Source organism: Colobus angolensis, unplaced genomic scaffold (genome assembly GCF_000951035.1).
Source record: "Colobus angolensis palliatus isolate OR3802 unplaced genomic scaffold, Cang.pa_1.0 Scaffold36, whole genome shotgun sequence".
Lineage (NCBI taxonomy): Eukaryota > Metazoa > Chordata > Mammalia > Primates > Cercopithecidae > Colobus > Colobus angolensis.
Genome location: NW_012116932.1, coordinates 4,626,348 through 4,650,876, shown reverse-complemented (window position 1 = coordinate 4,650,876; position 24,529 = coordinate 4,626,348). Strand labels below are relative to the sequence as shown.

Below are 24,529 nucleotides of genomic sequence, written 5' to 3'. Positions count from 1 at the left end.
GTTCTACTTCCTGCATTCCTGCAGACTTGACATTGGGCTCCCAGACGATCCAGGACACAGTGCCTCACTGTTCTGCACACGTATCAGCTGCTCTGGTAGGCTTGACAAGGATTTGCTTTAAATGAAGGGTTTGCTTCAAACTTAGGGTTTGCTGATTTGGGGCCCTCCCTCCATATGGTTGGTCTGTGCCCCCCAGAGCAGGCATTCCTTGTCCTGCACAGCTGACAGAGCTTGTGAGTTCCCTGCATGTACACCAGCATGACACATGATCCTGTAAAGGTGAGACTTTCAACTAGGCACGGGCTAGAAGACAAGACCAGAGGCAGCTTTCATAATAATTAGCAGTGTGGGAAGTGAGGGTCCAGTCAACACAGCAGAGGACTTCAGGTGATGAGAGGCTGTACCTGGATGGAGTGCAGGGCCTAACCTAGCCATAACCTGCAAAGGCACCTGGGGTGGGGAGGACAGCTTCCTCCCCTACAACAGGAAAGAACAGAAGGGTCTTTACCTACTCTTAATCTATTCCCTTAATTCCCCCTTGGGATTAGAAACTGTGTGTGAACAGACCTAGTCAGGTAGACTGGCTTTGAGAAATTGCTTAGAGTATTGAACTTAAATTTGTGACTTTTATTCACTATTGAGGCTGGGTAGATGCCTTGTATATTTAGAAGAGATCACTGTTTAAGTTTGGGAGCTAACAGGAGTTGCCACTGGGGATTCAGGTCTGTGGTATGTAGGCCCTGAGGAAGAAGAAATACGGTGGTCTGGGCACAAATGGGTCTCTGCTGAAGGGCCTAGAATTTCCAACCCACCTCCCTCCAGGAGAGGGGGGCAAGTACACTGCCTCTTTCTCCCTCCTGTGACTAGCATGGTGGCCAGCCTGAGCCAAGTGTGGCAGTGTAGCCTAGGGACAAGGACACATGACAGAGGGCTCAGTGATTGGGACTTGAAAGGGGGTGGTCCCAGGGCTTCAGGGTCCCTTCCAGTACAGATGGGGTGGGCTGAGCTGTGCAGGAAGAATCAAAGCAACAAGGCCAACGCTGGACAGCAACCCCTTCCTTCCTCACCTCATCTTCACATTGGATTATGACCAGACCCTGCTGCCTCCTGGGCAGCCCCAGTGACCAGAGCAGGACCAAGCACTGGACCTGAGGGTACACGGCCAAAAGATGTCCTCCCACAAGGCCCATGGCCCCCTCTCACCACCCACTGAGGCCTTATGCCCCACCCAAGCAGCAAAGAATCCTTCCTCTCCTACCTCAGCTCCTATAAAACAATTTGGGGTGCTGCTCCCAGCCCTCTACTACCCCAGAAAGACTTGTTTGAAACCCCCAAAGCCAGGACTATCAGGCAGGATAAATGCTGGGAGGTTACCTCCTGGACACTAGAAGTAGAGTCTGAGTGGACACAGAAGCCCCCCCCTGCCAGCAGAAGTCCCTGCACATGACTTGGAGCTACAGCCTAGAAAGCTGAACACATAGGGCTGGGATCAGGCACAGGGCTAGGATCAGCTTGGAGCTGACCGCACAGTGCAGCCTGGGCTGCCTGCCCACATCTGGGCCTCATGAAATGTCACAGGGGCCTTGTCACAGCCCAGGGTGTTATTCTGTGGTAGAGATCTGGGCCTGGCTGGCTAGCCCCTCAGCCTCCGTCCCAACATCTAGGCCCTCTGCGCTTGCTGGTTCCTCTTCAGCCTGAGCTTCAAGCAGCTCGGCGGACAGCCCATCTTCTGGTGAGGCTGCAGAGGTTAGACTGTCAGGAAGAGTCAGCTGAGGCAGGTGGTCCGCCTGGGCTTGGGCACCTGGGCTGTCCAGGAAGGGGACCTCAAACTCTGACCCAGACCATGTAGCCTCACCTGCAACACAGAAGATCAGGCTGAGGAGGCCCGCAAGAACCTAGGGCCATGGTGTTAGGGCCAGTAACCCCACTGACCACCCCTCATTGCCACTCCAGGTTTGATGGGGGATTGGAGATGGAGTATACAAATGCCTTGGTGTGACTGTGTCAACCCAATGGCCTGCTTCTGCCCAGCTGAAGAATTGAGGGCAGCCTTCCCAACAACCCGGGGTCCTTCCCAGAGGACTTCAGAAGGTGATGGCCACTCACCACCCCGCTCATGAGAACTGCTGCTGGAGCAGATGTCCTCTGGCCCTGAGGTTGAGACAGCTGTGGAGGTCAGTTCTGTGGAAGAGGGCAGACTGGGCGACACACTGGCATTGCTGCTGTCCAAGAGGGAAATTCCTGACACGTCCAGGAAGCCTAGGGGAGGGTGGTGCAGTTCTTTGCCAGCATCAAACCCTGACTGCTGGAAAGCAACACCCTGGGCTCAACTTGCCTAGGACATCTGGCCCAGCCTGTGAGACTGTAATCTCCTCAGACCCTGGTGATACCCCTCACCCAACCTCAAAGAGGTTCCCACACTGCCTGTTTCTGAGGAAAGAAAGGGACCTGGAGTTGGTCGTCATGGGAATAGCACAGTGGCAGTGGGCCTAGACTCTGCTCTGTCTCCAATTTGCTGTGTGACCACAGACTCCCCATCTGTACACTAGATTGGATGGTATGCAACTATTAATATCTTGGTGTACATGAGATATGAGGGGTTGGCAGGGCCTGGTGAAAGTTTTGACATTCCTGCCAAAGTCCAGCCCCAGGCCTGGGGCCCACTCCTCTCCAGGCTCTGCCTACTACCTGGGTCCATGACTCGCTGCACTGGAGGTGGGGGCTGAAGAGGAGTCTCCATGAAATGGGGAAGTCCATCAGGGTCTGGAGCACTCTGGCTGGGACTCCCAGGCCCAGGAAGGGGATCCTCCATGGAGGAGCCAGGTGCCTGCAGCAGGGCCTAGGGAAGAAGAAATGGGTAGGGGACAATCAGGACAGTGCCTCAAGGTGAAGAATTTTGCAGTCCAATCTTGTCCCAGGAGCACTGCTCTGCCTGAAGGAAGGAAATGGCCTTAAAAAGCCACCCCTTCTTATATTGGTGATAGGAAGTCAGGCCTGAGGGGCCTGGCCTGGCCTCCCCTGCAGTGTTGGCACTGAGAGGGAGCACTCTTTCCACTCAGATGAGGAATCCCAGGTGCCTACCTGGCCCCGACACATTCCCTTTGCCCCATCAATGACTCACAAGAAGACAGGGCCTTCCTTGAATTCAGGCATACCTGGAGAACATCCTTGAATACTCCCTGGCCCAGACCCCAGGCACCAGCCCAGTGCCCAAAGGTGCTCTCAGAGGACCCACTCATCAGCTGTGAAGGCAGGGCCAGCACTTCCCTGCAGACTTGGCCAGACAGCCATCCCAACTGTGGCTCTGGAGGCCCAGCCCTTTGTCCAGTTTTGCCACAACTCACAGGCACAGCAAGCACCCATCTCTGAGCCTCAGTTTCCTGCTTATGAAATGAAGATGACAACTTGTGCTTCACCTCCACCCTCACTTCTAGACCCAAGGGGCAGGAAAGCCAAAAGTGAGTTTCACTGCTCCAGGCATGGTTTGCCTGCTCCCACTGGGTCCCAGAAGTAGATGGGCCTCTCAGATCACAAAGGCCCCACAGGCCCCGTGAGGGTTGCTGATGGCTCCCCAAGGGCAGCCTCTAGTCTTCTCTCTTCCCAGTTGATAGATTCTCCCCACATACCTCCATGTAGTCACTATGCCTGGAACCTGTCTCCAGGGAAGGAGAGTCCTCGAGGGTGGGTCCAGGTGGTAGGGCATCATGCAGTGGGGCATCAGGTGGTGGAGCACAAGGTGGTGGGGTGCCAGGTGGCTTCTTGTGGTAGCTGGGGGGCTGAGTTGGGATCCGGTGTAGATACCCGTAGCCAATGCCACATCCCAGACTGCCAAAGGCCAGAAACATTCAATTCAGTGGCTTGTCCCATGGCCCTCCCTACCTTTGCTATCCCCACCTACTACCAGCAATAAGGGGACTGAAAAGGGTACTTCTGAAACACTGGTCAGCCTCAGGATCCCTGGGACAAGGGCCCAACCCTCCTCCATCTCTACCATAGAACTCTGAAGTCCATGCCCAATGGTCAGGCCCCACCCACCTGGCCCTGCAGCCCTCCAACCCCATGAAGTACCTGCCCTCTCCACCCCAGGCTGCATTGGGAGTTACAGTCACCTCCCGGCAGGAGTCTGACTCGGAGTTATACACCATCAGCTTCAAGGGCTTCCCCTCATGAGACTCGATGAGCGTAAAGAAGTCCTCTGACTGTGAGAAACGCATAGCACCTGAGGCCTGCTTCCAGGGCTAAAGCCTCAACAAAACCAGACACTTCTCATGGACAGCACCCTTCTCTTCACACCACATCCAGAGGGTCTAGGGAGGGGCAAGCTACGGGTTCCTCACCTCCTGGAGGATCTGGTCCGAACCAACCACATAGTCTGTGTAGGGGCGCAGGCCGGCAAGGGCAGCAGGTGAAGATGGTTCCACATCCTGGGGAAAGAACCGCAAGCCACTGGCCCTGCTACTAGAGGTGTGGTTGGGGGATGGGAAAGGGTAGGGGGAACTGCCTTTTCAGGTAGTGAGTGGGACCCTTGTCCTCTGTCCCTAAGCAGGGCTTTAAGCCCATACTCCCTCATTTCACCCCTCCATTCCCCTACCTCCCTCAGGTCTACAGCCTGTCCAGCAGAGGGCAGTACCATGATAAGACTCAGCACCAGGCTCTGGAAGCTGACCCTGGGCTCAGCTTCTGGCTCCAGCTGCCCAGCTATATGACTGAAAACACATTATTGAACCTCTCCTAGCCTCAGTTTCCCGACAATTAAAAGCAAGATACACAGTACCTAACGATAGGGTTACTGAGAAAAATAAAGAAATATATGAAGAAAAGCACACCTTGGCTACAGGAGGTACCCCACTACATTGCTGCTTCTGCTGCAAGCATGTGCCTAAAGACCCCTAGGGGTTGGAGGTGAGGACAATGAGCAAAACTGGGTACAAATAAGGATTCCTTTCTCCCTTGGAAAGTTTCACCACTCCCAATCTCCCTGGGAAATACAAAGGAATTTGCATCATCAGTCCCCTTTCCCTCATGGGCAGATTAAAGAAGGCTGCAAAGGTTGAGAAACTTGGCCAGGCTCTCCCAAGAAGTCAGTGAGAAAAATAAGTGGCTAGAAAACAAACCAGCCAACTTCTAGTTCAGAGCACCCCCTTCCACCAGGCTATAGGACTGAGCATTCAAGAACTTAGATACCATCAATGAGCACAGGTGTTGGGTGTGCATGTGTGTCTGTGGACAGACTAACATCTACGACAGCTTGGTCACTGAGGTTCGTTAAGATATCGATTAATCATGTAACAATATACCAGAAAAAAACAGTATATTTACAGTCACGTTGCTTATTGACAGAGATACATTCTGAGAAATGCATTGTTGATTTCATTGTTGTGCAAACATAATACAGTGAACTTAACCTACACATAGCCTATTACACACCTAGAGTATATGGTGTGGCCTATTGCTCCTAGGCTACAAACCTGCACAGCATGTTATTGTACTGAGTACTGTAGACAACTGTAACACAAGTATCTGTGTGGCTAAACATTCAGGCATAGAACAGGTACAGTAAAAATATTATAATCTTATGGAATCGATATTGTATATGCAGTCCGTGGTTGACTGAAACGTTGTCATGCAACACATGGCCGCACACACACACACAGAGGGACACAAAATAATAAAAGCAGCAGCATTCCAGCAGTCCAACCACCATGCCAGTAGATGGTATTTCTGCCTTTCAAATTAAGTAACCTAGGTATAGAAGGTAAGAAAGTGCTCAGAGTCATGGCTAACTGGAAGCAAGGTACATTGTTCAGGTAGTAATGAGCTGCCCTCTCTGGGACACTGGAATGAGACCACACCCTGCCCTCGGTCTTCCCTGATCACTGCTCCAAGGCTCCCGCCCCACTCCTGCGTGTCCCACCCTCACACCCCGCCCACATCCAGACCTGCCCCAGTAAACTCATCCTTTTCGACACACCCTGCCCTACCATACCCCACACTCACCAGCACATGCCAGACCTGCTCACTGGCCCTGCGGAAGCTGCAGAAGCGCACGCTGGCACCCAGTAGGCCCTGGCCGCCCCACATGTTGCTGGGCACCACCTCCACCTCGCGCACCCTCATGGTCTTCATATTGAACACCTCCAGCTTCACGGGCTTCTCCACATTGGCTTTCAGTAGTGCCTTCAGTGTGTCATTCTCCTTGTTCTGCGGGGGCAGTGGGGCTGACTCCAAGGCCACCCCATGCCCAGGCTAGGACCCTCAGACAAGTCTGGGCCTGAGATGGGGCAAGGGCCTTAGTGGGCAGCAGCCCCCAGCAGGGTCACTGTGGGGATGGGCCAAGGTAGTGGATGGGCCAGGTTCACAGACCAGGGTTAAGCCTGTAGCCACTGGGACCCCCATCTCCCCCAAGCACTGCCAAACCTTCCTCAGCCTGCCAGAAAAAGCAAGCAAAAAGCCTCTGGGATCCACAGCATTCCAGTGCTGCCCCACTCTGAGCTGCCCATTGGCCAGGGCCCTCATATCCCTCACACCCAGGAGGCAGGCTCCTTGGGCCTGTGGCCACCTCCAAGAGGCCATCTGTCCTCTGTCCACCCCAAGAGCTCAGAAGCTAAGCACTGGGCAGGGCCCCAGTCAGGCTCTAAGTACAACCCTGGCAGAAGGGGAGACAGGGCTGGGACTCCTTTTAGAAAAAAAGGCAGGGAAGGGTAGACTGGGGCCTGTGGGACAGATGGAGACACACAAACACACACTAGCAAGCAAAGCAGAGGCAGGGTTGGGGAACCTCACCAGCCTCGAGTGCCCAATGGTGATGATGAAGTCAAAATAGGGCTCCAGGCCCGCCTGCTGGGCTGGGGAGTTCTCCTGCACCTGTCCCACAGCAAAGACCACAGTCACTGCGCCAACCCTGGGACTCTCCAAGTAGCCCTCGCCCCCATTTCAGGAACCATCAGCACTCCCGGTGTGCCAGCCAGAACATATGCCTGGCGTGAACTGTTCTGGGCATTCTGAAGATTCACTCCATGGTCTCTTGCTACCTTCCTGAGCAAAAATTCTCCTCTTAGGAAAATGGCTCCTTCCTGATTATGATCCACAGATGCTTTCAGAAATGGCTCATAGCCCAGGACATCGTTAGGGGCTCCCAGGAGGCAATATGGAGACAGGCTGGCCCAGGACTGTGGGTATGTTGCTCTAGAGGGCTGGGCTGGGGTTGGCTGGAAAGCCAAAAGCGTTTACCAGAAAGGTTTAGACTGGACAAGGGAGGGCCCTGACGTGCAGTGGAAGTGGGCAGGCCTCAGGAGGGATATACCCAGGGCTGTGCCCAGAAAAAGGAGTGGGAAAGGCAGCTTGCAGCCAGATCCCAGGAGTCCCCAGCCTCTGGGTTGGGAGACCCAGGCTCAGTCCAGCAGGTAATGAAAGCCACTGGCAGAGGAGCAGACCCCAGGGGTAGAACTGGGCCTGAGCCAGGGAGCCCAGTGAGTGGGCAGTGCCAATCCCCACACCCTGGCTCTGGACTGAGGAGCCTCCCACTGGCTCAGCTACCCTACCAGTCTCATAGTGTAGCCTCCATGCCTGTGCAGGACACCTCCAAGAAGCATTCCCAGTCCCAGGGTGCTCCCTGCCCCTCCCTGAACTCCCCAGCTCACTGCTGTCTCCAAAAGCACAACCACCAGGCCTTGCAGGCTGCAGCAGAAATCCATCCCAAAAGCCCTATTTACAGAGCCTGGCTTAAACAATGCAGGCTTTGTCCCAAGGCCCTAGACCCGAAGATGGATCCACACCCTCAGGCCTTTGGCTATGGGCATTTGATGACCTGCTGGTGTAGACACCAGCCAGACCCAGCCCAGAGGGCACAGGACTTAGGCTCTTGCTGCCTCCTCATGGAAAAGGCCCTATGGCTCCTGCTACACAGCAGCCCCTCCAGTTTTGGATTCCCCAACCTGAAGAACAGCTCATGAAGACTAGGCTGAGAACAAATCGCTGAGATTAAGGCCAGTTTGCTCCTGAAATTAGGACTCCCTTCTGGCAGCATCACCAACTGGGCCTCTCCTTATCACCTCCAGAAGCTGCCATGGCTTCCAAAGGGAGTGAGTGCGGCCCAGAAATCAGATCTGGCCCTACTTGGCCTGGCCCAGTAGGCAAGCTGCTCCCAGGCCCCACTGTGGGAGCTCTGTCCCCTGCCCTCTAACCCTTGGAGTGAGGGGATCTTTTGAAAACCACAGGACAGTTATTCGGGGACAGTGCCCCTACCTGATCAGGGCCACTTCCAAACCACTCCATGTCAGGTGCCTGCCTATTCCCCTCCCCACTCCCCAGTATTGCATGTCAGCTGCTCTCCATCATTAATGAGGTCCAGAGACTCAGGCCCCAGGCCTGGGCTCCTTGACCCACCCAGTACCTCCACCCACCCTCTCCTGTGGCTTTGTCCTCTGCTTGGCTACACTCCACTTTCTCACCTGGGGTCTCGTCACCACTCACTATGGCTCCGCAGCTGAAATAATCTATGCTGCTGCCCACTGTACTGCTCCCCCTTCAGAAACCACTGCCTGCTATCCAGCTTCCTCAGGGGCTCCCATCACAGCCTGCCCCATGCTTTTCCTAATGCTTCCACCCTATCCCTCCCAATCAGGGAACCTAATGGAACTCACAGTGACCACAGCTTATACTTACTAAGGGCTGGTTGGCTGAGTGCCAGGGGATGGCACCACCTCACCTGCTTTATGTATCATTTAACCTTTTTAATAACCTCAAATGACAGATGAGACCAAGTACTCGGTAATTCAGTAATTTGACCCCAGGAAATCCAACCCAGAGCCCTCTCCCAACCACTGCCTTCTCCTAACAGCTGTTTCCTGGTGAATCTGCCACTACTCTAAGCTCACTGAGGGCAGCGACTTCTCCAAAGTGTTAGGCACACAGCAAGGTGCCAATATTTCTAGAATGCAGCACAGCTGTTCTTCAATGGTCATGTCACTCCTCCACTTAAAACCTCCTGATGGTTCTACATCTCAGAATACAATCTTAAATCTTCAGGACAACAGGCAAGGTCCTACATGGTCTGCTCTGGTCTCCTCCTCATACTGGTCACACCACCCAAGCACACCAGCATCACTTGGCATTTCCTCAAACACACAAGCACAACATACCTCGGGGACTCTGCACAAGCTGTTCCTTCTGCCTGGAATACTACTATTCCCCTAAATATCTGTATTGTCCACTCTTTACTTCCTTCAGAAGCATCTGTTCTAATGTGACTTGAGAAGAGGCTGTTCCTGACCACTCTATCAATAATAGCACCCACTCACCATTCTGTATCCCCTTAACCTGCTTTATTTTTATCACTAGTAATTACCACCTACCATATATTTTTTTCATTTCCCTTCTTTCCCTACCAGCATTCCAAATGTCAGTTCCAGGAGAACAGGGACCATGTTTGTTCTGTTCACTGCTTTATCTCTAGAGCCTTAGAATTCTGCCTGCCAGAGTAGGAGCTCAAAACTATGTTTTTGTGACTGACAACCTCTGATCCCTGGTCCCTCTCCGATTTGTCCCTCTCCATCAGGCAGGTCCCTCCCATCTTCGAAGCTCCCATCATGGCCCTACCCCTCCTCTTGCCAATATCCCGAGTTCCTTTGCCTTTAATCAAACCTGTTGGAAGACGCTCCTGGCTGGATGCATTCCACTGTCAACACTTGCTGTTTGGAGCCTCACCGTAAGAAAGCCCATTGCCAAGCATAAATCCTGTCAACTCTGGGTTCTCCAAGCCAGCCCGGTTTTCACGTTAAGAAGCTCCTCCTTTAGCCCTCTCATGTGGCTAGCTGGCAACAGACCTCACCTTCAAAACACACAAACCGACAAACTTGCCTGTCTCCACTCATCTCTGCATCCAGCTGCCTTTCACTAGGGAAAGGGGGGTGCAGGGACGCCTCTTCCCCGCAGCGCTCCGGGGTGAGAGACCCCCAGCCCCTCTCACTTCCATTATAGCCCTTCCCTCTCCGCAGGCACAAATCTCCATCCGGCTGCGGTCCCTCTCCTCACCTTCACAGCCCACTCCGTTCTAGGAACGTCTCCACTTTCCGGAAGCCTGCTCGCCCAGACCTCCTTGTAGAGGCATCTAAAGGCTGGGACGCTCCCCAGCTGCAAACGCTCTCCTCGAGGATTCTGCAGCACTCTCCCGGCCCTCCCCTTCCCCACTATCCCGTGGCTGGTTTACACCGGTCCTGTACACTCGGAAGCCCTTACGACCCTACGACTGGCGGGATGCGCGCCGACGGGCTCCCCTGCAGCTGCGTCCACTAGGTTACCCCGGCCCCCGGGACTGTCCTCTGCATGGCTGACTCTCTTCCCAGGCCCAGCACGGAGCGCGGACGCGACAGGCGAGCGTAAATATGTGCTAAGTGCAAGAGTGCGTCCTGACTGGCAGTGGTGCATTCTTCACCCGGAAGGAGCGCCATTCCCGGCGGCCGGACCGGGAAAACGCTCCGCTTCCGGCACTGCTGGCACTTGGTGCGGGCGCTGGGCCCGACCGCGGCCGCAGAGTGGCCAGGGTCCGAGAGTCCCGCGAGGCCGCCTCTCCCAGGCGGCTCCCACCGGGCAGGGGGCACCGCCCGCCAGGCGAAAACACTCGGGCCGGGACCCTGCCGCAGTCGCCAGCCAGCTGGCGACCGCAGGCCCGGGCGCGGGGTTGCGGGCGCCCTGCCAAGGTCACCGGCGCCGCGGCGGCGACTCACCCCGTGCAAGTGGAAGCCTTCGGCGCCGCCCGCGGGCTGCTCAGCGCTGACGCCCAGGCCCATGGCAGCAGCTCCGCTCGGCATCCAGGTCCACTCTCGCTGCGCCTACCCAGGCCGACCCGGCGCCGCTAGCACGGACTCGCTCTCTCGGCGCTCGATTCCTGCGCCTTGTGACGTGAAGCGCTTTGTTCCTCCCACTCCAGACACTGACGCTCCTAGCAACCGGCTAGCAGCTCCGTTTCCAAGGACTGTAACGCCTTCAACCGCCCGCGGTGATAGAGTGCCCACGACCCTGCCTCGGGAATCCAGCTCCGCACCGCCCTACCAGACCCGGACTCGGAGCCGCGAGCGGCCCGACATGAACAGCAATGATTCCTCCCTTATGGTGCGTGGCCTGGGCGCTGTCCGACCGCTCCCTCGTGACTCCCCGCCTCTGACACAGCGACCTCGTGCCTTGCTACTCTCCTGCCACCCTTCGCCGTCCTCAGTTATATCAGGCGGTCCTGCCCTTTCTTGCCCCATTCTTCCTGGCAAGCACATCTTCTCCGGTGGCTTCTGCGCTCCCTGAGCCCCAAATTAGCATCCCCGGTTCTTGAGCTGCCGCAAACCAGCGCATCTCATCACTATCATTATCCTTTCTTGTCATCATCCCTTCTTCCACCCAGCTCACTCTCGCCTGCGCCTCCCACCCCAGTTGATGGCATCACTATTTAATCTCCTAGCCTTAACTCATACCTCTTCCTTATACTCATCTTCTAATCCTGTCTTCAAGAAATGCCAGCTCCTCAATGTCTCCTGAGTTTTCTTTTTATCTTTTTATCTTCTAGCCCAGAACCGGCACCATCTCTCCCCCTGAGCGCCTGCAACAGCCTCCTTCCCATCTGGTTTCTCTACTCTGGCTCTCTTCAGCAGCAGTAGTCCCTGCTGCCACCACAGCACACACTCCCCACACGCAGAAGCAGCCAGAGTGGTTGTTGCAAAAATGTACATCTGAAAACATCCCTCGCCTTAAAACCATTCTGCTTTCTGTTACCCTTAGGATGGTGTCTGGGCTCTTTCGTATGGCCCATGAGGCTGTTTACAGTCCAACCACATCTGTTCCCAACCTACCACCCACAAACCTTAGGGGAAGTGAAACTTAACTTTAAAATCTCAGCCCCTTTGTCAAGCTATAGTTTCCATGGGCTTAAGCTTCCTTAGCTGTGAAAGATACTGAGAGGACCATGTACAGGATAGTGGATATGAAGCCCACAATAACTTGTAACTACAATTGGTATAATTTTTCTTATTATGTGTCCTCATTTTTCCCCCTTATTCCCTTCCTAAGACAAAGCCTGGGTTGAATTCCCCATCACAGTTGAACCAGAATCTGTTGGTAATCCCCCAAACAAACACCTCCAAACTTTTTCCTGGGAAAACTACATGGAGCTGCTCCCAGGGCTGTTAGAGGACAGGATGAGGCCTGAATGTTTCCTCTTTCTCTTCCCTTTGCAGAACTAAGGAGGAGCAGGGGATAGGGAAGGGAGCAGGTCTCATCCCATCTGGGACCGAACAGAGACAGAGAAGGGACTGGGCTAATGCAGCTATGTCTTCCTTCATACAGGCTGGGATCATTTACTATAGCCAGGAAAAGTACTTCCACCATGTGCAGCAGACTGCAGCTGTGGGCCTGGAAAAATTCAGCAATGACCCTGTGTTGAAATTCTTTAAAGCCTATGGAGTCCTCAAAGAAGGTAAGGACTTGGCAGTGTTGGTCTTGTGACCCCAGGCACTAGCCCGGCCCTAACACTCTGGCTCCACCTGGATGCCTCCTTGTATCCTAGTTATGGTCCCATAAAAACAGTTTCATACTCAGTGGCTGGATTGCCACGGGAATCCACAGAAGCCTACATAATCCATATCTAGTTGACTTTTGAGACCTCAGAGTGCTCACTATCCCTGCTCTGCACCTCGGGTTCCCTCTCTGTAAAATGAGTGATTGGAGAGATAGCTGCCTGATTCTTGAAGTAATTCCAGGCCTGGAAGCTGAGAACTGGTAATGCAGGCAAAGGAGGAGGAAGAGGTAGGTGTGAGGACAGGTGGGTATGGTACAGGTACAGGGAGAGGAGTGGGACCCATGCAGGTGCAGATGCGCTGACATTCAGAAGGTGGTCCTGGGCTGAGGACTGGCCGAATGGCCCATGGCCAATATCTGAGGACATGGAGGGATAAATGTAATCAGTGGCTCTTGAGCACTAGGTGGGAAAGCCCTGCCTGAAGTCCTTCTTGAGAACTGACGCAGCTAATAATTGCAGCCTCACACATATCCCCACAAGTACTCACAGGTACACCTTTCAAGTCCAAGATTTCCAACCTCCAACAGCCTGGACCGTGTTACCAGCAACTCTTTCCCAGAGCCCCAGTCTTCAGGGAGCTTGGGTCACTGGGGACCTTTCAGACCAGTTAGTCCTCTGACTCTGGGCAAAGGCAAGTAGTGCTGAACCATTGGGTCAGCTACAGAGCCTCATGTCCTCTAATCCTGGAGCTTGAGAGTATAACTATGTGGACTGTCTTTGCAGAGCACATCCAGGATGCCATCAGTGACCTGGAAAGCATCAGGCATCACCCAGACGTGTCCCTGTGCTCCACCATGGCCCTCATTTATGCTCACAAAAGATGTGAAATCATTGGTGAGTGCCACCATGCTCAGCTAGGCCTGACCCACCAGGGGAAAGAAAGCCCTGCCCCAGAGATACACAGTCCCTCAAGGGCTGCCAAAGGAGGTGTGTGCCCTGGTGGCTGTGCAGATGCTGTTAACCAGTGAGAAGTGAGTGCTACTCCTCTCCCCTTGGAGGTCTGGGAGAAGACACCATGCCTGGATCCAACTGAGTGGAAGCAGGCAGAGCCCATGACAGTAGGAGGGGTCCATGCTCCAGATCCCAAGAGTTGGGAAAACACCCTTCTTCTTTGCCAAGATCTTGTCAGAAAAACCAAGCTAATATATATAATTCTACCCCTAATCTCCACCCCTCAGGGAGAGGGTCCAAGAGAGGCTACAGATTACTGTTTCCCCACTCATAATAAGTTGTGGGCCTGAGGCTAAGGATTTTGGTTTGGTCTGCCTGCTCAGCACACTGCTGGGCACAGAGAAGAGAAGATAATCTCAGAGAGCCACACCTGAGTCCAGGCCGGGGCAGCCCCTGCGGCATCTCAAGGGCAGGTACTGCTGGTTTCTAGGCCTTGGACTGCACGTGGTGTGCTGCATATGTTGAAGGAGATCCACAGTGTGTGAGAGAGACCCAGAGGTAGTTCCCTGGGCTCTCGGTGGCCCCTGCAGAACCAGGCAGACTTCCGCATCCTAACTCTCCCTCTTCCTTCGCTCTTGGACTTACAGACCGAGAAGCAATTCAGGAGCTTGAGTACAGCCTGAAGGAAATACGCAAGACAGTCAGTGGGACTGCCCTGTACTATGCTGGTGTCTTCCTCTGGCTCATAGGCCACCATGACAAGGCCAAAGAGTACATTGACCGCATGCTGAAGATCTCTAGAGGCTTCAGAGAGGTACTCACCACACCATGGGGACAACAGACGAAGAAAGCAGCATCCAAACATGTAATAGCAGAGTGGCCCTTACTCCCACAAAGGGCCCTGAAACTGGGGGAGAGCCACACCCAGGCACTGACAAAACACCGGGTCTCACAGTTGCCCCAAGTATGTTGTCTCTGGGCTTAGCAGAGGTTACTCATTGGCGTTTGTCCATAGAGTCTGATTTCTAGGTAGATTTTCTATGGCTTGCACCATATTCTTAAGAAATTTTTTTTTGAGACCTCACTGCAGCCTCAGCCTCCCAGGCACAAGCAATCCTCCCACCTCAGCCTCCCAAGTAGCTGGGACCATAAGTGTGTGCCAGCACATCCAGCTAGTTTTTACATTTTTTGTAGAGACTGGGTCTTGCCATGTTGCCCAGGCTGGTCCAGACTTACTGGTTCTTTTGAGGACCTGGATGAGCTGGTCACACTGGGCCATTCCCTCCCTGTAGTGCTCTGCTGGAACTGAATGATGGCTCATGCAGTACAGCTCATATACTGTATATCTGCACTAATATGGAATTTGAAGCCTCAGTCTAGACCATGCCTTCTCAGCAGGGCTGATATCAATTTTCAAGGGTGTATACATGGTCCCTGGGGGAGAGGATGAAAAAAATCTTATTCTTCATGTATAAAATACACATATATATATACAGTACACAATACACAGGTATGGTATATCTGAAGCATTAACATTTCTTGCAGGGGAAGGGATTAATTAGGAAACAGTATCTAAAGAGACTCCTTAGGATAGATAATAGAAAAAGAGAAATGGAAATATAATAGAGAAATACTGATCTAGGCCATCATGAGGGGTGCTTTAGGTCTGGGCTCTTCCAAGTCTGCTTCCCAGGCCTGGCCCTCCCCATCTGCCAGGAGAGGCTAGGTAAAGGCTAACAGGGAACCAGCGAGGTCCACAAGCTCAGAATGGCTCCTGCTCACTCACTCAGAGGGCATTCCTGGGCTTCCTGTGCAGGGCCAGGCCTTGTGCTGGCCTAAGGAGTGGAGAGATCAAGAGTGGCCCTGAGTAGGCCCCCATGTTGGCTACTGACCCCAGTGTAAACAGGTAATGACAGGATAGGTGAGTGTGCCTCAGTAAGGGTTATGGAGAGCTGTAAGGGTACAGGGAGGGAGGTCTCCTAAGCAGGCGCCTCTGAGGCTGAGTTGTAAGGAGTGGTAATGGACATCAGGTGCAGGGGTTTGGTTGGGAGTGGGAGGGGTGCTGTCCAGGGCATTTCCAGACAAAGCAACAATGGGAGACCTGGCCGTGAGAGAGAGCCGGCTGCCCTGGGATCTGCATGGGGCTGTGCCTGGCGGGGCCTCAGGGTGTTGGGTGGCAAAGGGTAGATCATGTGCAGGCTGGGTTGAGGCTGTGCAGGACCAAGGACTTCATCTTTCATCTTGTTCTCATCCAGGCCTATGTGCTCAGAGGCTGGGTGGACCTCACCTCAGACAAGCCCCACAGTGCGAAGAAAGCCATTGAGTACCTGGAACAAGGAATTCAGGACACCAAAGATGTGCTGGGGCTGATGGGAAAGGTGGGCAGTGGAAAAGGGAGAGGTGGAAGTATTCCTGGCCAGGCCACTGGAACCAGGGACCCACCAGGTACCCCTAGGCCAAAACCTCAGTCTCCAGATGCCTCATCTGGTAGATGAAGAGCAGAGGCCCAGAGAGGTTCAGCAACCAACCCAGGGTTACACAGCAGTCCAAAGTCCACTTTACTTCTCAGATTCTTCCTGGTTGATCTGAGCTTCTGTCTCATTTGCATGGGAGACCCCCAGGAGACTCTCAGGGTCACTATCTGAAGGTCTGTCCTTCCTTGACCCTCTCACGCTTTCTGTCTGCCTCTGTGTTAGTTTCACTCAGTGCCCTTCTGCCTTTCTTCTTTTATTTTGACCTTCCCATTTCACCTCTTTCTACCTGTTAAATTCATTTAGTGTGCCATAAGAGAAGGGAGGTATATATTTTATATGTTCTGTATTTTCTGATCTTTTCTTTTTTCTCTTGTGAGCCTCATGGAATTAATTTTTGAGAGAAAAAATGTCCTCGTATTTTCTTCTGTTTGTATATTTTTTATTATAAAAAATATGTACTTATTTAAGAAAACAGAAGCCTAAAAAACGCCAACAGATGAATTAAAATGGCAGGCTTAGTCTTACCGCTCCAACACAAGTGTTAGTATTTTAGGGCAACGTCTTCTAGTATTCTTTCTATACTTGGGTCCAGGGTGTGTATTAAGTTGGCTTTCTGGGTGGCAGAAAGCAATGGAGACTATTGTGAGCCAGCTTATCACAGAGCACCCTTGGGGCCAGCACCTGTGGAAAGAGAAGGCTGGCTAACAGTCACAGCAAAGGCCGCAGCCAACTCTGTGAGGAACTCTGGAGCCGGGAAGCCCCTTCAGTGAGCTCCCCATCAGTGCCTTGACACTGGAGGTGGGCTGCCCCAGGGACAAGTGTGACCTGGGACAAAGCAGCTCCCTTCAACCATGGGTGATCCCTGGAGGGAGACTCCATTGAGAGCCATCAGTCACCAACTCTCCTGCTCCTATGGTAGGGGTTGGGTCACAGTGTTGGTATATAATGTAGTTTTCACCCTAGGGCATATTGTCATTTACTTTGTTTTTCTTCATGTAATATTTTCTTTGTGTAGTATTCAAAATGTCAGTTTGAACATGGATGTAAAGCCAGTCTTCTATTGTATGGGCATAATGTGATTTACCAACCTGGTCCCCTATTATTTGGATATTGGGATTGTTTCTGGTTATGTACTTAAAGTTTTTCAGTGAACACATTTATACAAAAATCTTCATTATACAGAATAATCCTCTTGTTTTTAATGACAAGTCTCTTCATGGGGGTTACTGTAGGTCTGAGGGAAGCCCTCCTTTCAGAGTCCAATTTCAAGTCTTTTAGAAGCATTGCCCCCTGGACCTTAGGGCACCTGTGTCATGACTGTTTGAGGAGAACCTGGTGGCTGGTGTTTGCCTGCAGAGGCCATGACCGCAGCCCAGTAGGCCTTGACAGAACAACAACAACAAAACTCCACAACCTTGCGATAGAAGTAGTTGCCAGAAAACCCTAACCGACTCAGAATTGCTAAACTGGGCATTGGCAAGCAATTTCAGTGGTGAAATACAGAAAAGTGAATGGGAAATGAATGGAAAATTTATGGAACTGGAAAGTGCCCAGTGACCTCACCTCTCGCCTTCAGGGTAACCTCACATGTGCTTGCCCTATCCCAGGCCTGCTAAGTTTCCCAAGCTTGGGGCTTAGCTATGTCCCTAAAGCACCTGTTCATCCTGTCCGAGAACCCAAGACTGTTGTAAACCTTGATATGTCACTCTTTCTCCCGGGGACTTTGAGGGGCTACTGCCTCAGCCGAGAGGACCCACAGTGCCCACGTGTCAGGTTCTGTTCCTGTTTTCATGGAGACACTGAGACAACCCCCCTCCAACAAACTCCCTTCATGGGCACTCCCTTCACGAAGGCTCTTCTGTCTGGCTCCCAACAGGCAATGTACTTCATGATGCAGCAGAACTACTCAGAGGCCCTGGAGGTGGTGAACCAGATAACTGTGACTTCAGGGAGCTTCCTGCCAGCCCTCGTCCTGAAGATGCAGCTGTTCTTAGCTCGGCAGGACTGGGAGCAGACAGTAGAAATGGGACATAGGTGAGTTACTGCCCAACTGTGCAGCTTCCTTTCTTTCCAAGACAAGGGTGCTAACACGTATGTTACCATCTTATAAGATGGTAAGACAGGAAAACAAGACGGAAAGGTAAATATCGCCCATAGAGGAACTGGGAATTGTGCTATGGCCAAATTGGGATGAGGAGGAGAGGGGGGATGGGTGTACACCGCAAGCAAACAAAATACACATCATAACATGAGGCTAGGAGCTGTGGCCTATGATGGCTAAATCAAGAAATAGAAGGTAAAGGCTTATTGTTTAGAAGAGACAGGGAAGGACCCATCAAAAGAACTAAAGCAAGAGTTCCAGGGTAGAAAGCAGTGGCTGTGAAGACTGCAGGAGAATGAGACTAGAATATATTTCATTATTAAGTTTTTTTTTAAACTATGAGTATGGTGTACCTTAATAAAAACTTTAGGGGAAAAATGTCACTGGTGACTTTGAGAGAAGTATTTTAGCAGCAGGCTGGGTACATAAACCAGAGAGCAGATTTCAGGAGTTATTGGGCGTGTAGAAACCAGACACCAAGTGTAGAGTGATCTGGAAGCATTGTGAAGAAAAATGAAAACGGCTTTTGGGAGGATATTTGATGCAAGGCTTTTGGCAAGCCAAAAAAAAAAAAAAAAAATTGTCTCTTAAACTCTAATGCGCACAGTGGCTCATGCCTGTAATCCCAACACTTTGGGAGGCTGTGGCAGAAGGATTGCTTGAGCCCAGAAGTTCAAGACCAGCCTGGGCAACATAGTGAGATCTTGTCTCTACAGAAAATAAAAAAATAAAATCAGCTGGGCATTGTGGTGTGCACCTGAAGTCCCAGCTACTAGGGAGGCTGAGGTGGGAGAATCACTTGAGCCCAGGAAGGTTGAAGCTGCAGTGAGCTGTGATTGTGTCACTGCACTCCAGCCTGGGTGACAGAATAAGATCCTGTCTCAAAAAATAATAATAATAAATAAAATAAAAATAAACTCTAACACTTTATTTTTATCACAATCATTCTAAAATGTATCATCTTCATTTTTTTCCCAGTAGGAGTTAATGGCCCATGAGTTATCACTATGACTTGTAACTGAATTATAGGGAAATATATAGCACAGGTCTAAAAAAAAAAAGCATATAATCAAACTTCTTTCTTCCCTTGGGAAGAATCCTAATTCCTCCGCGTATGGCTGGAACTTGAATCTTATAGAGAGGTGCTGGTGGCAAATCAAACATGTCTCTATCTTGCCCAGCCCACAGGCGCCACACACAAGCTGGTAATGCCTGTGTGGACCTCAGCTTCCCTTTCTCACAGTGTAGACCTGGCCTTGGTAGGAGCTTGCTTTGGAGGCTAGGCCTCAGACCAGCAGCTCACCTGGAAGCACCTGGCTGAAGCCATATGTGGGTGTTTGTGGCCTCCCTGGCCCTGGCCCTACTGTGCCCATGTGCAGGGAGACAGTGTTTGGGGCCAACAGATTGAATCCAGTGCCCCAGCGTGTTCCCTCATGGAAGCTTTCCCAATTAGTGGGATTCATAGAATTCCCTCAGATTGTTTTTTTTTTTTTGAGATGGAGTCTCGCTCTGTCGCTCAGGCTGGAGTGCAGTGGTGTGATCTCGGCTCACTGCAACCACCTCCGGATTCACACCATTCTCCTGCCTCAGCCTCCTGAGTAGCTGGGACTACAGGCGCCTGCCACCTCGCCCGGCTAATTTTTTTGTATTTTGTAGTATAGATGGGGTTTCACCATGTTAGCCAGGATGGTCTCAATCTCCTGACCTCGTGATCCGCCTGCCTTGGCCTCCCAAAGTGCTGGGATTACAGGCATGAGCCACTGCGCCCGGCCCCTCAGATTTTTAAAACTCTGCTCTATAAAGGTGTGTTTCTGTTTTCATCCCTAATATATTTTTTCTTTCTTATTTTTCTTCATTAATATTAAAAGTTTGCCTCTCTTATTAGCCTTTTTAAAGAACCAGCTTTGAGTTTTGTAGCTCCTTTCTATTATATTCTAATAAAATAGAAATTTTATAAGTTCTATATTATATTCTTTGTGTATTCTAATTTATTAATTTCTGCCTCCCCTTTTTTTGTTGGGGGGAATGTCTTGCCCTGTTGCCTAGGCTTGAGTGCAGTGGCATAATCATAGTTCACTTCTGCCTCGAACCTCTGGGCTCAAGTGATCCTCCCATCTCAGCCTCTCGAGAAGCTAGGACTACAGGCAAGCACCACCATACCCAGCTATTTTTTTTTATAAGTTTTGTTTTTTTTTTTTTTTTTTTTTATGTTGCCCAAGCAGCTGTCAAACTCCTGGCCCCAAACGATCTTCTTGCCTCTGCTTCCAAAAGTCCTGGGGTTATGGGTGTGAGTCACCACACCTAGCCTAATTTCTGTTCTTAACTTTATTATTTCCTACCAACTACTTTCTTCCGAGGTATTCTGCTATTGTATTCTAACTCTTTTTTTTTTTATTTTAGTTTTCAATTTTATTTTTTAATTTGTAGAGATGGGATCTCACTGTGTTGCCAGGCTGGTCTTGAACACCTGGCCTTAAGCAATCCTCCCACCCCAGCATCCCAAAATGCTAGGGTTACAGGTATAAGCTACGGTGCCTGGCCTGTTTAATGACTCTTAAGTTGGATGCCTGTCTCAACCATTCTCAATTTTACTTTAGAATATAAGCATTGAAGTCTGTGGATGTCCCTCAAGGTACCATTTTTGCAGAGTCTACCCATTTGGATATGTAATATTTTTCTATATCATTTGGCTCCAAGAATTTTCTAATATCTATTCAGATTCTTCTTTGGTCTATAAGTTTTTCAAAGTATGTTGCAGTTTTTGTTAATTCTCAAATGTATGAGGTTTACAGTGCTCTCAGAAGCATCAGAAATGGTTAGAACTTTTTCAGTGCTGATTGTGCCTAATCATGTTGGAATTTAGTGCGTGAATTACACGAACCTGCTATTAAGCAGAAAGTCATTCCCTGAGAGGCTGAAAAATGGGAAAGAATCTTTCTATAAAGAAATAGAATATCGAAAACCTCATAGTATGGTCAGAAGCTATAGCTTCACAATGGGACAAAATTGAAACCCAGGTTCCTTTTCCATCTTAAAGTGACTACCCCCCAAGTACCTTTCTGGCCACCTCCAGACTCTGGCACCGTGGTCATGTCTGGTTAGTTGGGTTATGAATAAGTTTCTGTGGCAAAGACCCTCAGATACACAACTTAAATAACATAAAAGGTTATTCGTCCTCCAGGTAAAGTTGTTGGTGGCTCAGGGCTGGGATGACAGCTTAACTCTGGGGAGTCCCAAGCCCCTCTGTCTTGTTGCTCTGCTCTTCCTAGGATAATGCTCACATGGTCCACATTCCAGACAGTAGACAGGAGGGAAGGCATGCTGGTGGGGCACAACTGGACAGCACACCCCTCACTTGCACTTCTATCCTGTAGGTCAGACCTTTGTCACATGGCCAAATGTAAGCTGCAAAGAGAGGCTGGGAAATGTCATCTTTATTCTGAGCAGCTTATGTCTGGCTAATTTGGGAGTTCTATTATTAAAAAAAGAGGGGAGAATGGATATTCAAAGACAATCAGAAGTTGCCAACTCACCATCCCAGCCTTGCCTATCCATACTCTCAATTCATGTGCCTCCTCTTCTTCCTTCAGAATCCTAGAAAAAGATGAAAGCAATATTGATGCCTGCCAAATTCTAGCTGTGCATGAGCTTGCAAGAGAAGGAAACATGACCACAGTAAGTTCTTTGAAGACTCAGAAGGTGAGCCTTGTAACAGAGGCAAGGAGGAACCCTTCATAACCTGTGCACCTGACCCAAAGCCTTTGTACAGAGCCCCTGGATCTCAGCTTCCTCTTTCCTACCCACCCCTATACTCGCTACCAAGGAGGCCTGCTCTGGTTTGACTCTTTGGGTTGTGTAGCTTGGGAGTCAGGCAGCATCAGGCAGTGAGGTTGATGCTAGGCTCTGCCCTGTGCTCTCTGAAAGCCTTGGCAGGTGTCCCCACCAGGATAAGCCTCAGGCTTCCTGTTTGTAAAATAGACAGAATTCCACACAGGACTAAATATGATAAGAAGTGGGAGAGTTTGGAACAGTCCCTTTCACACTACAGTAATTTCATCAATGTTAACTGATAGTAGAAGTCGTGGTAGTATTTCTGAATTCAGGAAATGCCATTTTTTTAGGGGATAGTTGGAACTGCTCAGGCATTGGCCAGGTAATACTGGGCCCCAAACATGTTCGTAAGTCTTGTAGTTTTCCAAAGAAACCAAAAATAGCCCTCAAATGCAGTCAGAAACACCTAGAATTCTTAGTGAAACCTCAATAGCCAGACAGGTTCTCATTTTCAAAAAGAGGTTGTGTTTTTAGCCAAATCATTGCCTTTTAGATCAGTGAAATATATTGCCTCTGTGGAGAGCATGGCAAACCAAGAGTCTCTAAGGGGTCATGGTGGGAAGGGGAAGCTTCTGGTTCCTTCTGCACAGCTCTGAGATTGTGGGTTTTGTGGGATGGGGTGAGGTAGAGGGGAGAGTCCGTATTTGGGAGGAGCCTATAAAAAGGGCCCCAGCCCTTTTCGTCTCTGGGTAGGAATAAGAGAATAGGCCTATCCTCAGCTCCCTGTGACCCAAGATCCCTAAGCATACCTTCCTGGGGCCTGGCCTGAAAGTTAATCCCAGGGGCAGACTTAGCATTTAGCTAACTGGGATTTAGCATTAGCCCCTCTTTTACTCCTACTTCAAACCTCGGGGCCTACCTCCGACTCTGAGATGGCTACCCGGTTCTAATTTTGTTCATGCTTACTGAACAGAGTGGACCCATACCATCCTGGATTTCGCTTTTGGCACTTCTCTGCAGCTGGGAACTAAGAATTCCTTACTCCTGGGTGGGGAGTGGGAAAGAACCTAAGCTTTGGAATCTGTCAGTGACCTAGGTGACTGGGTGACCTCAGACCAATTGCCTAACCTTTCTGACCTTTCATGTGTTGGACAGGAAAGTTTGGAAAGTTCGGATCGTTATACTGACTTACATTTGACTCATGTCAAAATGGAGCAGAGGCTTCTGGGCCAGCACAGTTAATTTGCTGCTGGCCTGGCAGGCTGCACTATGGACACAGTGAGGGCTAGCTACTGGCTCTGCCTGGGTGGGTCTGAAAAGCTAGCTTCTCTTCACAAACTTGGGAACAGGGCTATTCTGTGGGTTAGCCCTGCTCCATAAGGAGCAGTCAAAAAAGAAAAAAGAAAAAAAAAAATTCAGTAACAGAGGGGCAGTGCCAGCTCTGGGTGAATAATGTCCCCAGGAGCTCCACCTATGGGTCTTTGAAGTAATGCTGATGCCTGGGCCACTCCAATTCACTTAAATCTGAATTTCTGGAGGGTTGTGCCTGGGCATGGGCATTTTTTAAATCTCCCAGCTGATGCTACTATGCAGCCACGGTTGAGAACCATGGCCCAATTCTGACCTTGCACCTTGCATGTTGACATTCTGTTTTGTCCCTGCAGGCTACCAATCATGTTAGAAATCTGATTAAGGCACTAGAGACGAGGGAGCCCGAAAATCCAAACCTCCATCTTAAAAAAATTCTTGTGGTTAGCCGACTGGTAAGAAGGTTTTCCTGGTTCTGAAATGGTGCTTCTCCCTGCTTTCCTTAGAGGAGACCTGTGCTCCCCCAGGAAACTCCTTGAGTGCCTTGCCCCTCCCTTCTGGCTCAAACTTGTCCTTTCGGGGTGGTGGCTCATAGCCTGTTGTGCCTACTTGCCTCTGGCTGATAACTGTGACATGTGGGTTCTATGTCCTTAGCCTAGGTGCCCCCTCAGAGATGCCATGAAGATCAGGGAGACGGGGTCCGAAAGTACTTTTGGAGTGGGCTGTGCCTTATTTGGGGAAAGTGGGTGGTATCGCCGCTGTTATGCAGCAGAGCCACACCCAGCTCTGGCCTCCAGTGCCTGGGTGCCCGGCTCCCATATTCTTTTCTGTGGAAGTGGCCCGAGAAGGCTGGCCTGCCCAGGCCTCTCAAACGTCAGGGAAGGTCCAACTAGACCAGGTTGCCAACAAATCTGTGTCTCTTTTAGACTCTTCAGCCCCAAAGCAAGATTTACTAGAAGTAGTTGCTATATGAATGAAGGCAACTCTGGGACCTCAGGAACCAGGACTGTGAAGTTGCATAGACACCATCTCTCCTTCTGTGTGTCTGATTCTCTCTGCCTTGTTCTCTACACACGGCAGGGAACATGGCTGATGGCAGCCTTTGGGGCCCCTTCTTATTACTGAACACAAAGAAGTTCTTTCATTCAGCTTCAATTTTTGAAAAACTTCTTGGTGACTCCTTAGACCAATTACTGTGGCCAGACAGGGGATAGGTCCCTCAGAGGACCCTGTGGCTAGAGGCAGGTTCCACAGATGTGGCCAGAGAGAGGTTCCTTGGGAGCCAGACAGCAACACAGACCCAGCTGCCTAGACACAGGGTACCTCTTGGGCTCTCCTGGGCCTACCCAGCCCTGCCTACCAAAGTGTCCCCCATTTCTGACATGACCTTGCTGATACAGGCTGGACTGACTGGTCTCCCAATTC

General features: G+C 51.0%; 2 protein-coding genes across 7 annotated transcripts in view; one reads left to right on the top strand and one right to left on the bottom strand.

Annotated features, from left to right (window-relative positions):
- Nucleotides 1-1,524: 1,524 nt before the first annotated feature.
- GORASP1 (golgi reassembly stacking protein 1, 65kDa) lies at nucleotides 1,525-11,601 on the bottom strand. 3 transcript variants are annotated; one of them, XM_011953291.1, is made up of 9 exons: nucleotides 10,725-11,601; nucleotides 6,784-6,864; nucleotides 5,998-6,201; nucleotides 4,338-4,424; nucleotides 4,069-4,199; nucleotides 3,627-3,825; nucleotides 2,689-2,839; nucleotides 2,107-2,259; nucleotides 1,525-1,855 (listed from the first exon to the last, which is right to left on the bottom strand). In XM_011953291.1, the coding sequence occupies exons 1-9, from the start codon at nucleotides 10,806-10,808 to the stop codon at nucleotides 1,602-1,604; spliced, it is 1,344 nt and encodes a 447-aa protein (XP_011808681.1). In that variant the 5' UTR covers nucleotides 10,809-11,601; the 3' UTR covers nucleotides 1,525-1,601. The 3 variants fall into 3 exon arrangements, with proteins under 3 accessions (XP_011808681.1, XP_011808682.1, XP_011808683.1); XM_011953292.1 differs by lacking the exons at nucleotides 5,998-6,201; nucleotides 6,784-6,864; XM_011953293.1 differs by lacking the exons at nucleotides 4,069-4,199; nucleotides 5,998-6,201; nucleotides 6,784-6,864 and having other exon boundaries at nucleotides 3,627-3,776.
- Nucleotides 10,554-24,529, top strand: part of TTC21A (tetratricopeptide repeat domain 21A) — a 31,842-nt gene continuing 17,866 nt past the window's right edge. Inside the window, exons 1-9 of one of the 4 annotated variants that reach the window (XM_011953294.1) lie at nucleotides 10,554-10,812; nucleotides 10,928-11,109; nucleotides 12,328-12,457; nucleotides 13,283-13,486; nucleotides 14,098-14,264; nucleotides 15,706-15,828; nucleotides 17,801-17,958; nucleotides 21,616-21,700; nucleotides 23,461-23,559. In XM_011953294.1, the coding sequence (XP_011808684.1) occupies nucleotides 11,083-11,109; nucleotides 12,328-12,457; nucleotides 13,283-13,486; nucleotides 14,098-14,264; nucleotides 15,706-15,828; nucleotides 17,801-17,958; nucleotides 21,616-21,700; nucleotides 23,461-23,559 (993 nt within the window). In that variant the 5' untranslated portion in view covers nucleotides 10,554-10,812; nucleotides 10,928-11,082. Of the gene's footprint in view, nucleotides 10,813-10,900; nucleotides 11,110-12,327; nucleotides 12,458-13,282; nucleotides 13,487-14,097; nucleotides 14,265-15,705; nucleotides 15,829-17,800; nucleotides 17,959-21,615; nucleotides 21,725-23,460; nucleotides 23,560-24,529 lie in introns of those variants that run through there. The other 3 variants (XM_011953296.1, XM_011953297.1, XM_011953298.1) reach the window with 3 other exon arrangements.

Bases quoted from the DNA above. Each gene is read 5' to 3' on its own strand.
- GORASP1 (XM_011953291.1), bottom strand. From the start codon at position 10,808: ATGCCGAGCGGAGCTGCTGCCATGGGCCTGGGCGTCAGCGCTGAGCAG. The intron at 2,260-2,688 runs GTAGTAGGCAGA...ACCCTCCCCTAG, and splicing joins GCAGCGAGTCATGGACCCAG to GCTTCCTGGACGTGTCAGGA. The intron at 1,856-2,106 runs GTGAGTGGCCAT...TCTGTGTTGCAG, and splicing joins CAGTTCTCATGAGCGGGGTG to GTGAGGCTACATGGTCTGGG.